General features: G+C 46.1%; 1 protein-coding gene across 2 annotated transcripts in view; it reads left to right on the top strand.

Moving 5' to 3' along the window:
- The window catches only part of ABTB3 (ankyrin repeat and BTB domain containing 3), a gene marked incomplete at both ends in the record, with an annotated part of 177,620 nt that overhangs the window by 115,955 nt on the left and 45,502 nt on the right, over positions 1-16,163 (top strand). For both annotated transcript variants that reach the window (XM_082495626.1, XM_082495625.1), the window contains 2 exons: positions 212-416; positions 12,453-12,605. In XM_082495626.1, the coding sequence (XP_082351752.1) occupies positions 212-416; positions 12,453-12,605 (358 nt within the window). The remainder of the gene's footprint in view (positions 1-211; positions 417-12,452; positions 12,606-16,163) is intronic.

Below are 16,163 nucleotides of genomic sequence, written 5' to 3'. Positions count from 1 at the left end.
AGCCCAGGCATGTCACACCATGCTGTGTAAACCACCAGGCAACATCCGACCTGGTGATGAGCAGTGCACAGGATCCTGTCCTACCCTTTACTGTTTGCATATGCGAGGTTAAACAGAAGGGAAAATCTACCTTTCACACCTTTTGGTTTGAAAACTTTGGGGAGAGGCAGCCAAAAAGCCTGGCATTCACCCAGCTTTTGCTTTTTTCCAGGCGACCTGGTATCTCGAGCGATGCACCACCTCCAGCCCCTCAACGCCAAGCAGCACGGGAACGGGACGCCCATGCACCAGAAGCAGGGATCGCTCTACTGGGAGCCAGAGGCTCTGTACACCCTCTGCTACTTCATGCACTGTCCGCAGATGGAGTGGGAAAACCCCAACGTGGAGCCGTCAAAAGTCACGCTGCAAACAGAGAGGTAAAAGCCACTGCACGGTGCTTAATGTCGTGGTGAAGACGTTTTGTTAATAAATCAGCCTGGCTGGCTAATTGCTAATTACAGCTTGCGCGTGAGAGGCTGCAGAGCAGTCTGGTTTGGTTTAGGATCACCTCTTTGAAATCCGTTTCTCTCGCTGAAGCGCTGCGTGGCTGACCCAATATATATCAAAAGTGACACCCAGTGGCTACATACAGCAAATTGGTTCCAGATGTGCACTCGGGAGAGATTTCCTTTTCCTTTCGTTGTTGCTCAGCTATTCTGTGTTTTGGAAAAGAAAATGAGAACTTCTATTTCTGGCCTAGCAGGTTTGGGTTTAAATGTATTTTTTTTCTACACATTAATAGGTCTCAACAGCTGCGATTGGGGAAGTGGAAAATGAATAAAGTAGTGTGTAGAAAGGAGAGGTCGTTAAAGATGCTGGGCTCCAGCTGTGCCGAGTACCTTGGTGCGGGAGTAACCTTAGGGCTGCCCTGCGTGGGGACATGGCAGGGTCTGTTTGTGCTGCTGTTGTCCCCCCTTCTGGGGACAACAGGGCAGGGGAGGCACGCCTGGGGCCCTGTCCTGACTCAGGATCTGCCGTAGGGTGAGAAGGAGACACCACTGAAGCTGGTGATGGGGTTACCAAATGCCTGTTGGCAAGCAGGGTGCCCAGCGCAGGGCAGCTCTGCACCCGGGCGCTGCAGAAAGCAACCAGGACAGCTTGTCGGCCAAGAAAATAAAGCCATCTCCTGTCAAAAGGCCAACGATCTCTCAAGAGATCCACTTGTGTGCTGAGGCACGCTGTGCTATTTCCCTGCTGTGCTTCTCACCAGCCTTAAGCCAGGCTTCCCCGGTGCGGAGATGAGAGGAGCGGCTGGTGCTTGGAAGGTGCTGGGTGTTTGGTTTTTGGATGGGTATCCTGGATGCAAATGCAAGCTGCTTTTTCAAGCCGGGCTCCACATTTACATCCCAATGTATATATCGTGCTGGATGTGTGCCCCAAACTCTGATCTGCACGTGTGCCCCAAGAGCTGTGCGTACGGGGCTTGGTTATTGTTTCAGTATTCGGTCTGCATCGCAAAAGCAGCATTTGAGTATCTCATCGTATGTGTAATCATAAATGGTAAACATTATGATATCTTCATTGAAATAATTTTGTATCAATTCACAGAAAAGCGTACAAGATGAAACTCTGGCATTAATGATGTTACTGGGAATTTTGCCATTTGCCTTTGGATGGCATTTTGTTTCTTTTCTAGTTTGGGTCGCTCCGTGAGCATGGTTGTTGCTTTTTGCTCTATTGTTTCCAAAGTATGAAAGAAAAAAAAAAAAAGAAGGGAAATTACAAGAATCCAGAATTTTTTCATTTTTCTGAATTATTTTTAATTTCATGGCTTGTCAGCCAGCCTTGTTATTGCAGAAGACCTAACTCGTGTCCAAGAGTGTTTAGTATGCACAAAAATTAACCAAAATTAGAAAATACCCTCACCTGATTTGTAGTCCACATCTGTGGGAGTAGTGCCACTGGAACCAGTGGGAATATGAAGGCGAATAATGCTGAGTCTCTTGTTTTGTAAGATTTCTGCAGACTTCCCTGTGGAAAGTGAAAAGGGCAGGAATATTTGAAAAATCATTTTAGCATTTGCTTTAATAGGTTTTCCTTTCTCTGAGGTCACCTTAATACGAGTTCTCTTCATTAGAGCAGTTGAAACACTGATTATTTAAAGCGATTGTTCTTCTTTGCTTTTTTTTGAATATTCCATCTGGCAAGATGTCTTCCTTTGGCAGGCCAGTTTAACAACTGTGGTGTGCGGTTAGGGCCAGAGCAAGTACTGGGTGTTATTGCCAAGGGCTTGTGGTCACTTTTGGAAGGAGTGGATACTCCTCCTGTTGCCTAATCAAACATGCGTTAGTACTTAGCGCTGGAGTGGGAGTGATGCAGGGTTAAGCATGAGCCTGGATATTTCCATGGGGTTGTGCTCTGGAGCTTCCCCAGCTGGATGTAACCATCCTGTGCTGCTTAGAAAGGAGACCGGTGAAGCTGACTTCTCCTTAGTTCTCTGAGGAGTCGAGCCTTCCCACCTATTTACGATCCTTTTTTTACATGCAAGCATGCTTTGTGGTCCATGACTGACTTCTGGTGGTTTTGGCTTCTGTGGTGGTTTTTGTGCATTGCGGTGGAGTGGGTTTGTTAAACATGACATTTCTGTATGCAGAATATTTGCAAGCTTTGTGCTTTATCTACATGCCTTATTCCCTCTCTTCATTTATGGCTGTGACAATCACTTTTATGTTGGAAGGAGCCCAGAAGGAAGCAAGGAGGTCCAGGGGTCTTTCTCCATCCTTAGTCCTTCTGTGTCACTGCTGGTGCAGAGAAGCCAGGACTGCGTGGACCTGGCTGTAGACAGTATTTCCATGAAACAGGGATTGTCCTTGGCTCATGTGAGGCCAACTTGGCTACCATCTTGGCCGCCTCTTCCTTGACCATGCCTGCCCAGGGTGGAAGGGATTGTGGGATGTGGCCAGAGAGCTCCCCCGGCACTTGCAGGGCTCGGTGGCCCCATGAGAGCTGCTCCCATCCTTCCCTCTCATCTCCAGCCCACCTGGATTTTGGCTCAGAACTGGGCTAGATTAGGGACCCACCAAGGCTCTGCATGTCCGTCTGCGGAGGTTGGATATGGGAGGGAATCTGAAGCGTAATCTGTACAACCGGTGTGATGGCAGACCTGCCTGGCTTAGCACTTTCTAGCACAGAAAACAGTACCTCCCTCAAAATCTTGGGGGATGCATAAAATGGGATGTTTACCTTTGAATAAATCCGGCGCTTTGTTTCTAGGGAGTATTTTCTAGGGAGCGTTTCTCCGTGTTTGCTCTTCATGGAGGCAAAGAAACCAGAATGTGGTGTGTTTTTAATAGTGTTTGTCTTTACATAAAATAAAAGGGGAAAATGATTATACAGTGAGGCTCTTGCAGGGGGGCTGCTTTCATGGGAGGGGTGGTGGAAAGTGGCCAGGATTGCTCAGAAAACCTGAAAAAAGATTCCCCGCTGTAAGATGGATGTTTGACCCCCTCCCACCCCAAATTCGTATTCTTTGGAAGAAGCCCTCTGATTTTTTGGCTGTGTTGTGGGCACCAACAGAAGCCAGTCCTGCCGGGGTAGGTTATCTAATGGCCCCGGGTACCACACAGATCGCTATTTGGGCAGGTGTGGAGGTACAGGAGGGGTTTTGGACCTGTTTTTGGTGTCCCCCTTCCCTAATGCACCCAGCTGGGATGTGTTAGAGGCATTTGTCTTGTGCCAGCTGTTGCCTATGAAAATGGTGCTCCTCCAGTACCTCCACCTGCAGGCGGCTGCAGATTATTTAGGTTTGTTCATTCTTTTGCTTTCCCAGGAATTAAAAAAAAAAAAGAAATTGTAGATGAGACCACCGTTACCAAGATTTCTTTCTTGCTTACCACTCCCGGTTTAATAAAAGGATCTGTCCCATGCTTGTGTTTTGCTTCTCAGCCTCTATAACACTTCCAAAATTATTGCAAGTAATTTCTTAAGCACCGGAAAGCACAGAATCTGTAGCTGCAGATTTGTGTGATGTTTTTTTTTCCTTAAGTGGTTCCTTAGCCACTTTTATCCACAGCTGTATTGACAAAGTCCTCATTACTTCCTAACTCTCCATGTTCCCCATTAACAACTCATTGAGAAGCGGTGGCTCAGCAGCTCAGCCGGTCCAGAACCACCGATTAATTCTCCTCACACGGCAGCAAAGTTCCTTCTCCAGCGTTTCCTCTGCCGCTCCGTCTTGGATGAACATTAACTCCCTGTACCGCCTGGCAGCCTTTAGCTCTTCCCCTCGAGTCTTAATTGAGTTGATGGATACATGTCTGGTTTTAACCTTCTTTCCACTTTACTTCACTACTTTTCCCTGTATGCGGAGCAATCCCATAGGTAACACCCATGGGTTACTGTTTGCTTTTTATTTTTCTGCCTGCCTTGCACACAGGCACAGACACACACACAAATCTACATGTTCCCCGCACACGTACACATGTGCAAATTGTAGCCTGTAGTCATTTGTGATTAACCAGAAGGGTTTGGGCTATCATCTGAATTTTGTTTCCTGCTTTGGATAGTTATTAGTGTACCTGGCTAATTAATATGATACAGCCCTTTTAATGAGAGGAACGTTCCACAGCTATAAAATAACCTGAACTCATCCAAAGCACCTTTGTAACTGGTACAGCCATGTCCGTTTTACAGATTATACCGGTAGAACAATTTCAGTAAGAAGATAACTAGGGAAATGTCGTTGGTTTAAATTACTATGTGGTACAAACTCCATGGGTAGGGCAGTCTCCAGCAAAGGCCAGCAGAGCGTGGAGGGAATGATGGGGAATGCTGATGAAGAACAGGTGAAGTGTTAGCACTGGGAATGTGGAAGTCCTGCTGTGAAACCTGTTCACCTTGCAACGTATATCTGAAGAAGTCATTACACATGCTTGATGTGTCAGTATGGTGTAGCCCTATGTAACCCTATATAGTTTCATCCACTACTTACTTAAAAACTTCAGGTAGTAAAACCGTGGCCTCACTGAACTCAAATTTTACACCAGGGTTGATTTTGCTGGGAGCCACTGAAAAGAAATCCCAAATCCATCCTTATGTAAATCCTCTAGATTTGCATCCTAAATATCAAACCGCTCACTTCTTAAAAATCCCTTCAGAAGCAGAAGCAGTATCGGCAGCTGCCTGCAGCGTGTGGGACTGCGCGTTACAAGAAATAGTTCAGGCAGTATTCGTAGCTCGGCTGTCAGACGGTATATCCTTGCTGGGCTGGGGCTGTATTCTACATCTAATTTATCAGACTAGGCTTATGCTGTCCATGGGATGGCTACAGGATTTTTTTAAATAGAGAAAATTGTGTGCAGCACTGCGAGAACAACGCGTTGCTCAGGCTGTTCTGCCCCGCGCACCCAGCGCTGGCTTCTGTTCAGGGATTTATGCCACAGCCAGTCGTGTCAAATCTGATGTCAAAGCTGCCTGTGAAATAGTTCCCCGTTGTGGTTGCTGGCCGGGTCATCACTTTGACTTGGTTGCATTTCAAGTCTCGGCCATTAAGGATTTTAACGCAGGAGAGGCAACGGGGACACAGCGTGTTTGAACACTCGGTGCAAGTTCAAAAAACGTGACTTGCAATAACCCTTGTGAGGGCTCTGGAGCACTGATGTCTTGGTACATGAAAACCTGAGGGTAAACCATCCCTCTGCTTAGGCGGGTCTCACTGAGGCTTGTGTGAGAGCAAGGAGAATTGATCCTTCAGCCTGAACAAAATGCAGAATTGGCTTTTTCAGAGGCTGGTTGCTTGGGTCACCCTTAGCTGGGCTTCTGGGGTGGCAGAGGAGTTGCCTAGTGCTGGAGAGCTGCATGGGCTCGCGTGGTGCATCAGCTGGCGCTGATGGGTCCCTGGACAGGAGCAGGGCTGGCAGCCTTCATCAGAAGGGATTTCCTCACCAGGAAGACAAGTAGCTTCTGGTGTAAATATAAAACACTAGTTTTTCAGGCCAGAAACCCATCTGAAATGCATGCTGAACATTGGAAAAAACATGCTTTTCTATCCTCCAGTAATGTTAAAAATGAACTGGCAATGCATATATGGTTTCATCATATGTTCTAAATGAATACTGTCAGAACTGAGAATGCTTTTCAATTCGTACGCTGGGATTTTCTTTAAAAACCACCCATGAAAACATAAACGTAAAACCAAACAAATGAAAAGACCTTTTCATAATGTTAAAGTTGCTGACTCATATCTGCAAACAGAAACATCTCTCTACCTTTATCTTGATAGGCTTTTCTTTGCAAAAGTACAGCCTTCCGCTTCTCAGAAGCGCTGTTAACTCAAAAATTGCAAAAGCTATCGGTAAAATAGCAGTGACCTGCGTGGAGCATTTTGGCTGCCATTGCCACGCAGGTTTGCAGTCACCACTCCTTGGCTGGAGTGAGTGAAGAACTCAACACCTACCACAACAGCCTCCTCCTCAGTAGCTAAAGGATCCCGCAAACAGAAATCAACCAAAGCAATTGCAATAATTGAACCATACAGAAGGTTTTTTAAGTTAAAGCGAGGTCAGGTCTATACAGCTGTGTACACTTCACAGCTGGTGAAACTGAGGGAGGGACAGCATGAGGCAGCTGTGGGAATTCACATTCAAATAAGATTAGTCCTCAGGAACTTCTCCGTTCCCATCCTGATGCAGACTATCAAGCCAGTGCTCTCCATAGCGGTTGATTTAATATATGCAGTGAATGTGTGCTTGTGGTGGGGCAAGGGCTCGGTGTGTGAAGGAGAGCAGTGAAATGCCCCTGGAAATAGAGAGGCTGCTGTCCTGCACTTGAAACGATGAGTTTTTCTTTGGGCACTGTGGCTATTTGGGTAAATCTCTTGTGTGCACTTGAAGAGCTCCGGGACCTGGAGCGCGCTGCAGGCTCTGCTGTGAACAAGGCACTGGTGGCCTGTCCGGGGTTCATGAGGCACAGTGGTGGAGGAGCCTGGGTGAGGAGCATCCAGAGGTGATGAGAATGCCATTCAGGAAGGTATTTTAACTCTGCACGCCAGAGGAGGTGACAGGCAATAGTCCTTCCTTTGGGAATCTCGTCACCTGGTAAAAATGATTAGGGAGTCACCCGCTGGAGGGGAGCTCTGGGGGAGTCATCCCCATAGTGGGAACTGGGAGGAGAGAGTGAGACAGGACACTGCTTTTCTGCTGGGGGGCCCCACCAAAAAGGTGGATTACTCTGTGCAAGGGAGAGGGAGCAACTGGGGAGAGGAAGAACTTGTTCACCTGTTGGGAAATCAAGAAAAAGAGGGCGGGTGTGTATGGTGGCTCTGCTCTTGAAGGACTGGGCAGCAAGGTGGACCATGAAGTCACGGTCAGTGGGTGGCAGGGCGTCTGTGCCTTGCAAACGTGGTAGGGACAGAGAAAAACCAGGGCCAGGGGTTATTGTAAGCTGGGATTTGTAGGAGTGGTGGCCCTAGTGCCTTGCAACTCCAGCGTTGCAGCAGGCGGCATCCAGACAGGAGCTTCATCGATCTCCTCACAGACCCACGCAAAACTAATGCAGCATCCTATTGCATTTTACAGTGCACATTTCTCGTGCTCTTCCCTCCGATGATTTCTCCTGTTTTATAAAGGTATATTGCCACTGATGACAACAACAATAATAATAATCATGTAAAAGCCCGAGCTATTGCATATGCGTGACAGGACTTTTAATATCTTCATGTGCCAGCAAGTCATGAGGAACAGAAGGAAGGAAGGAAGGACAGAAATTGTGGGCAGCCCAGGACTGCTGCACACGTCTCGGAGGAGTATAGTTTTTTGGGGAAAAAAAGTGGCATGATTGGAGCAGGTTATGCCTTACATTTGGGTGCCCCCAATAACGTTTACTTTCCTGATGAACCATTTTGTAATTTGAAGTGCCCCAGAGACATCAGCCCTGCAAAACCCGAGATAGGTTTGATGCCTGGTCAGGTGCAGAGGGGTCGTGGGCCCCAGTCCGGAGGGAGGGTGCCGGGGAGAGGCATGGGTGGATGCTGGTGGGGAGCTGCTACATCTGAGGTCAATATGGAGAAGGACGTGTGATATCTGGGACAGGAGAGGAAGGCGAGTGGTTGTGGGAGGGGTGCTGGCTAGGTATTGCCTGCAGATGTCCACAAGGCACAGGAGCTCATGGGTCCCCAAGCTGTCCCGAAATAGCTGTAAGAGGAGCATGGGGCAACAGGAGGGAATGGGGAGGGATGCTGTGTGGAAGGAAGAAGGGGGGATGTGGGGATTTGTGGGGCGCTGATTATTCAGTTTTCTGTTGAAGTAGGGACCCAGGGAGGGCATGCTCCAAGAGAAGCCAGCTGTCCCTTTGCCAAGGACCAGGGAGACAGCTCCCAGAAGGGTTCAGCCCTTTGGGATCTGCTTTTTGTTGGCCTCCCCCATCCCTCTCTTACCTCCCAGCTCTTTTGCGTGGGATGGGGATTGTTCTGTGCAGAGACCTCTCCCTGCATGCCCATCTGGCATGTTTTTCCCCTTAGATGACAGTTTAGGAAAATACAAGCCTGTGCGGAAATCCATCCTTTATTTGGGACATTACTTAAGCTCATGCTTAACTTTGAACTGCAGTGAATTAAAGAAGATGGGAGCATGTGTTTAAAGTTAAGCTCTGGTACAAAGATAGGCTGGAGGAGGAGATCAGAGTGCTCACTTATCTGTAGCCCTGTAAGATGCTTCTGCAGCAGTCGCATTGCTCCTGACTTTCCACATCGTTCAGGCAGAGTCAAGCCCAGCACGTTCCTACTGTGGTTAGTTTAATTTAATTAAGGTATGTGCTTCCAAAACATATAACTAGGTGACTTATCTGCTATGTGTCTGCCCTAGAACACAAAAGTACCGAACTCTCCTGGTTTGTTGCCTGCCTTCGTATGGCAGAGAGAAATCCATGTATGCACCAATGATGTGATGCATTTGTTTTTGCACGGTGCCATTTGAAAAGTGAAATGTGTCTTGCTGATGTCATGCTGTCTTGTGGGTTGTCACCTCCCTAAAACTTTGTGTTCCTCTTTCTCTTTTGGCACACAAACAACATTAAAAAAAAAAAATCCCCTTCACGTGGTGCATAGACTCTTGAAAGGGTATTTTTAACCTATTGCACTCAACCATATTTGGTTCCCTTCTCAAAATACAAATTCCCTGACGTGCTCAGATATGCAGCGATAGCGGGTTTTTTGCCTTGGAAAAAGGAATATAATATATTCTGAGCAAGCTCCATGTCATCATGTATGGACTGAAATTGGGCTTTAGAGAAAATCCCTCTGCTTCCATCAAACACCAATTCTCTTCCCTTTTGGGATTTATTGCACCAAATAGCCATGTTCATTTCTATTTCTCTGTTGAAGTTTGCAAGACCAGGAAAGAAGAAAAAAATAGCAATTTTCACAGAATCACAGAATAGTCAGGGTTGGAAGGGACCTCTGGAGATCATCTAGTCCAACCCCCCTGCCAGAGCAGGGTCACCTACAACAGGTTGCACAGGACAGCATCCAGGCGGGTTTTGAACGTCTCCAGAGTGGGAGACTCCACAACCTCTCTGGGCAGCCTGTTCCAGTGCTCCACTACCCTCAAAGTGAAGAAGTTCCTCCTCATGTTAAGATGGAACTAACTATGTTCAAGCTTGTGCCCATTTTATAGTGCAGTTGTCACAGTCCCTGTAAATAATTTTATTTGCTCTGGCCATACTGTGGTGGGCAGATTTTCTGCTGGGTGAGTTTCTGACCTGCATGAGAGAGGAGAAGAAAGCGTGAACCCCCAAGTCATGGCCCTTCAGCCATGGCCCTCTGTTCTTCTGTTTGCCCAGCAGATGTTACAGGAAGGCTTCATACAAGCCTATCTTCATTTCTCTCATCCAGGCCATGTTTACTCATGCAAACCATAACCTAGAATTGAGTTTCCCTTTAGTTGTTTTCCTAGCACCAAGTTTTGGGGGTAACTATATGCATTTTTACACTTCCAGTGTGATTTGCAGCTCCCTTTCTGCTGTTTGCTCAGCAAGTGATGAAAACAACTCCCACTGATCACTTGTCCCCAGCTACTTAACGCTGCAAGAGAAGGGTCCCTTCTGCTCAGAGGACGTGTGTCACAGGTGACCTGGGAAGCAGGTCGCCTTTCAGGAGCAGATACACCCCTGCTTCTCCCCTCTCCCTCCTCTGACTGCTGCCACCATCACGACAAATGAGCTGGGTTATGGAAATCATTTGGGGGAAGCTCTGGGAGAAGGTGTTCTGTCCTTATCTGCCTCCTTACGTGGCCGTGACAGGTCTGGGGAAAGCAAAAAGCCTTGGAAGCAAATGCAGCCTGGTCTTGAGGTGATGGCAATGTTTGAATAGAATAACGATGAAAGTGGCAAGTCAGCCAAAGATGTCATATTTCAAAAGGAGGTTGTTCATTTAAGCACCTGTGGGATTTGGGAGCCCGGCGTCCCAGGGAAAGTTGGTGGCCTCAGGGCTTCTGTGTCCTTCGGCGCTTGTGAAATATCTCATCCCTCCTCAAGAATATTAATACCAGAGCTATGTAAAGTCAAGTCTTCAAAAGAGAAATAAATGGCATAAAGACCTATAAATAGGAAAAGGATATTCCAGAATCAACATCTTCTTAAATAATTTTTCTCAGGGTAGATCCTTTGGGGGTAAAGTTATATATTTAAAATGTAAAGTATTTGCCTACTGGGCACCTAATCCAGACTTTTTTTTTTTTTTTTTTTTTTTTTTCGTTTTTCTTCCCCCTCCATGAAAAGGTAGCGCAGAAGAAAAAGCAAGTAAGAGAAAACAATATTGCAGGAAAAGGAGAAGGGAGGGGAGAAAAAGTAGGGGATGATGTTGCACTAAAAAGAACATTTCCAGTTAGAATGATATACTGAGCTAATAAACAGGGGAATATACAGTTGAAGAGGAGGTGAAAAGGAGATGCATAGGAAATGAGACAAAAGAAAAAGCTACAGAAGAAGAAGGCAAGAGCAGGTTAATTACAGACATTCCTTGAGGACAGTAGCCATTTAGAAGTTTTCATCTGTTTCCTTTTTTTTTTTTTTTCTTTTTTAATATTATAGCAGTCTGTGAACATCCCTTAGCCATGGTATCTACTTCACAGTGTGCATGAAACAGTTTCACTGTGTCTTGTTTTCAGCACTCCAGACTAAATACAGGACTTTCAGCATAGTTTTCAAGTAGCTCTTGGACAGATCTATTATTTTTTAATGATTTTACAATTTTTAGAATTTTATAGTATAGTTTTATAAAGAGAGATTTCTTCTACCCTTCCTCATCCCTCCCCGCACAGACTTTGTCTCCTGCGTACAGCTGCAGAGGAGACACCCATTTTGGACAGCCCAGCTAGGTGATGAAGTGGGAATGAAAACCTGTTGGGGATGGGAGGGCAGTTGCTGCAGCCTGTGTTGCTCTGGGGATTTTGTCCACCTTGACCTAACAGGCAGCGGCCTTCCAAGATGTTCAGCTGCAGATATTTATTCTTTTAACTCCCATCTAGGACTTGAAGCTATGGTTCTCATTTAAGGTTTGGCCTTTTTCTCTTGGTCCCCAAATAATTTTTAGCGTAGATGGGGCTAACTGTATGCTGTGTGCTTCACACAAGGCATGGTCATCTCCTGCTAGGACATAGGGCTGTCCAGGTCTTGTGGAGTAAAGGACCATGTCTCCGACAGCGTCTGTGCTTTGCTCAAGTGGGGGCTATGTCTCAGAGTCCCACCATCCACTTTGGGGGTTGGTTTTGTGTATTTTCGCTCAAGTGGCAGAACAGCTGGTACCCAAAGGGGTGGTGGCTTGATACAAGCAACAGTAAGCTAAAAAGTGAAACGAAACAGCCTGGTTTCTGATGCTGCTCACTGATAACCTCCAAAATACAGCAGTATGACTTTACAGCTGTAAAGGTCCCCACTTTCAGTGCTGAGCACGAGGCATGCGTTGCATTGTCAGGAGGTGCTGAAGACTTCCTCACGCGTGACCTATCCATCCCTGGCATCCTGGGGTGGGGGAATCCCCTCTCTTTGCCCTGGTTCATTCTCCCATCCCTGTTGCGAAGTGGCGCGTCAGCTAGAGCAGGACGTGGTCCTGTGCCAGGCTCCTGCCCTCTTTTCGGGATACACCGTGCGAAGGATGAAGGGGGGCGGGAGGGCTTGCCGGGCGGGTGCACTGACCTGACAGGAGCCCCGTAAATGACCGTGCCTCATAAATCTCACTCTTCAAATAATCCTGCTCCGGAGACAGGGTGAGACATCTTGATTTAGACCTGCTTGAAATTTGCTGAGCTGGTCTGCTCTCCTGTGCTTTCGTTTCGCTTGTTTCCTTCTCTCTCTCGGTGTATATATATATTCTCACGCATACATATACACATGCACACACACGCACCCCCCTGCTCTCTCTTCGTGTACCTGTTATTTTGATGGTAGTGTACTGTAGCGTTCATGTCTGTGTGCTTCCCCAGGCCGTTCATTGTGCTGCCTCCCCTGATGGAGTGGATACGGGTTGCCGTGGCTCACGCGGGGCACCGTCGCAGTTTCTCGGTGGACAGCGATGACGTACGGCAGGCGGCGAGGCTCTTGCTGCCGGGAGTTGACTGCGAACCTCGACAGTTAAAGTAAGTCCACAAAGAATATCGGCTGCTTTGTGCAAAACGTGTCTCTCTTTCCTAGTGACAGCGAGCAAGCGAGCAGGCAGGCAGAGGGCTCTGTTATTGCCTTGAGAGGTGCATGGATGCTCCGGCTCGTCGCTGTGTGCGTTGCAAAATCGGCTCCTGGTATTTGCTCACATCCGTGGATAAGCCGGTTGCGTGGTGATGGGTGCCTGAATATCTCACAGCTGGATCGAGCCCGTAATCTGCACATATGGTTGTCTTTTTTCTTTCTCTTACTATTAGGTTCTGCTTGCTAATGAGGGGCTGAAATCTTCTGCTAATTGTGTGCTTCACGTTGCTTTGCTATAAAATACTGAAATGTAATTGGCAGGGCTGCAGATATTTTTCAGGGCTTTGTTTTCAGCATTAATGCTTAAAGGGCACGTTTAAACTCATGGGTAAGACTACCTCTTGCAGTAAAATTGTATTTTTCATGCTAATGTCGGTTCAAATTAGTTGTAAATGTCAGCCTAGATAATTTGACTTTTTCGTGTATCAAATGTGACCTTTTGGTTTTGTAATGAAGTCTTAAAGTATTTATTGCCAGGATATGTTTTTAGTGTCTGTTTTGCCTTATTATCATATACATGTATAAAAGCATGATCTAGAGCTGTTCTGGAGTCAAGAATATATTTGGTTTCAATTTTCATATGGAAAGGCATTCTGAATCTGCCAAAGTAGAAATTACTCATTGTTACTGCTTCACAAATTTGTACATAAACCCCAATTTTCAGCAGTGTGCCTCTTCATACAGCAGTAGGTGCATTCTTTCTTGCAACACAGAAAACAGAGGGGTGATCTACATGATTAGCTGTGACAACCTGCATCGGAGCAGCTGCCTTCTGTTGTCTCTGGCCTTGACATGCTCTTTCACCATGGAGTATTTTACTTTACTTCAAGACCTGCATAGGCCTTTTCTAGTCGCAGTTATTCAATATTTAATTGAAGAAATATGTTGAATTTCGAACGCTATATCTTGAGCGTTTCAGATTTCAAATCTTGGCTGTAATTGCTTCCCTTTGGTGTGACCATCTTGGCCCTCGTTTCCAGAAGTACAGTGTTCTGTGTCCCTACTGAAATGTCAGGACTTACGGGTACTATGCACTTTCTGAAGACCTAGCACTTGGTTTTGAAAAGGCACAATTAATTTAATTCCTCTTCCAGTATATGGGTAGGATTGCAGATAGGGCAATAATGTTTCTACTCTACCTCCTCTGTCTTAAAAATTAAGGTACAGTTAAATATCTGTGGATTAAAAAATGACAATATACCATTTTTATTTTGTCAACGTGTGTATATATACACACACCATTCTTAAAGTTGTATTTTGTCAGTGCACGTATATGTATATATAACATGCCGTCAACTGTTAGGCAATTTTCCAGGAGTTAGGGAGAGTTGTATTATGCTGCAGAAGAATTTATTAATTATGAGGAACAAATCAACACTTAGTTTAAAGTTGCCAACAAGAATTCATTTCATAAAGAATAGAAGTGATTGCTGTTGTCCTGCTTGTCTTGCAAGTGGGAATGAGCCTGAAGAGCACAGCCTGGGATTAATCAGGTGGGAATGAAAAGAGAAATAATTCCTGAGACAAATTTTGGATTTTAGAGAGACCAGCTTTTGCGATGTGCCCTTATTTGACTGCAGGGGCCTGATTCACCCACTGATGTCCCAAAATGACAATCTCACTCTGCTGTGCTGGCAGAGTGGCTGTGTCCTTGTACTTTGGATTTATTTTAAGGTCTGTGCGTACTGCCAGTGTAGTGTATCAGGTTCTTTAGGTAGCTGAGAATCAGGGCCCGTCTGCCTGTAATCCTGAGATCAAAGGAAGGACTGAGCTTTTCTGAAGAATAATGTTGAGGCATCAGGATGTTAATTTGAAACCTTGCAGCTTGTAATTTTTTATTTTGTATTCAGTGCAGACCCTCAGAACTTCTCATTTTCACTAAGTCAAGCACCAACCTTTCATGCCTCCCCATTAGGGAGGGAGTATTTCCAACTAGCAACTCCTCAGGAAGCATCAATTCCATAAATGCAAACAGTTGGAGGGGGGGAGAAAATCCAACAACTATGCAGGGGATGGCTTTTCAAATAAGCTGTGTGATGGGTGACAGCGGGAGGATTTTAAATGCAGTTAGCTTGGTATATTTTGTGACTTTTATAAAACTGGCTTAATAAGTAGAACCTTGAAACAGCTTCAATTTCTAGGCTTTTCTTAGCATTCTTCTTTAGTCTCTAGAATACAGAGACCTGAACCCAAAAGTTCCCGTGGTCCCATGTGATATTGCATCATTTCACAGTGTTGATTCACAACCTGTCATTGCAAACTCATAAAGCTAAACCAGCTTCCACGCTGGAAAAACACATACAAGGAGAGGGGGAGAGAGAGAGAGAGATTGGCAGGATCTCAAAAGCTATGAAGTTCAGGATCAGTTCGGATAAAAACCAAATGTTCAGTTTCTTATCTTGAACTACAGCACGGAGGTCTCCCAGCAGATTCGTCTGACACTTCCCAGCACAATCACATACTCCAGCAGTGAGGTTCCTGATATGCGGCTTTGTAAATCATCTCTGCTTTCTTCCTGCCTTTCATTTGAATACTTCCTCTCTTTCTCCCCTCTTCTGATCCTTTTTTAAAAATCCTTTGCCTTAATTTCTTGCAATGTTTTCATCTCCTGAAAGAGGAGCTGCTCTTGCTCTGGGTAGAGGAGTGAGGTAAGCTGGAATGGGGCAGGAGCTGCCTGCCTCCTTCCTAATCTCTCTTCATTTTACAGCAGCAGACCTGCCAGAAAGTTTCTTCCCTTTCCCCAGCCCTGGGAGGTGAGTAGAGAGGTAAACGTTTGCCTTCCCCCAGGATTGGAATTTTTAAATAGAGCAGTTGTCTCTGCCTTTTGCAAGGAGGTAGTTTTCACAGATGGATTGGCTGCTGGATGCACAACGGCTAGCTGAGACAAAAGCCCGAATTGTGTCCAAAATACTCTTTGTCATAGTGGGAGACCTGACTTAAATAAAGCCTCGGCTGTGCCCAGGCCCTGTTGGGCCACCTGAGGCGGCTGGATGTAGTCAGCAGAGATCTGTGTGCAAAGTAGCTCTCTGCTGGCATAAATCTGGTGAAGCTGGGTGCTCTGCTCCGTGCTGTAGATTTTTTATTAATGAAGGCATCAGGGGATTAAGGTGATTTTTTTGCCAAAAAGGGGCACGGTGGCAACAACTGTCTTGGACCTGCTGCTCTCCGGCGATAAAGTAATGTCGCTTCTCAGTCTGCATTGGGTCTGGCTGGCGGCAAACAGATGCCTGGTTTTGGCTGCTCATCATCATCGCCTCTGCAAGAGGTACCTTTCCAATTGCTCCACCTAAACACAAGAAGCTCTTTGCATGTCTCCCTCCATTCTGTGGGACATTTGTTTAAATAAAAACCAACACAACAAAAAACCCCAATGTGTTAGACATGTGCTGGGGAGGATTGCTAATGGATGACCACATGTGGGGACTGGAGGCTGATGGCAGAGAAACAGAGCA

Source organism: Vanellus vanellus, assembly GCF_965231255.1.
Source record: "Vanellus vanellus genome assembly, chromosome: 1".
Taxonomy (NCBI): domain Eukaryota; kingdom Metazoa; phylum Chordata; class Aves; order Charadriiformes; family Charadriidae; genus Vanellus; species Vanellus vanellus.
This window is presented reverse-complemented; position numbering and strand designations above follow the sequence as displayed.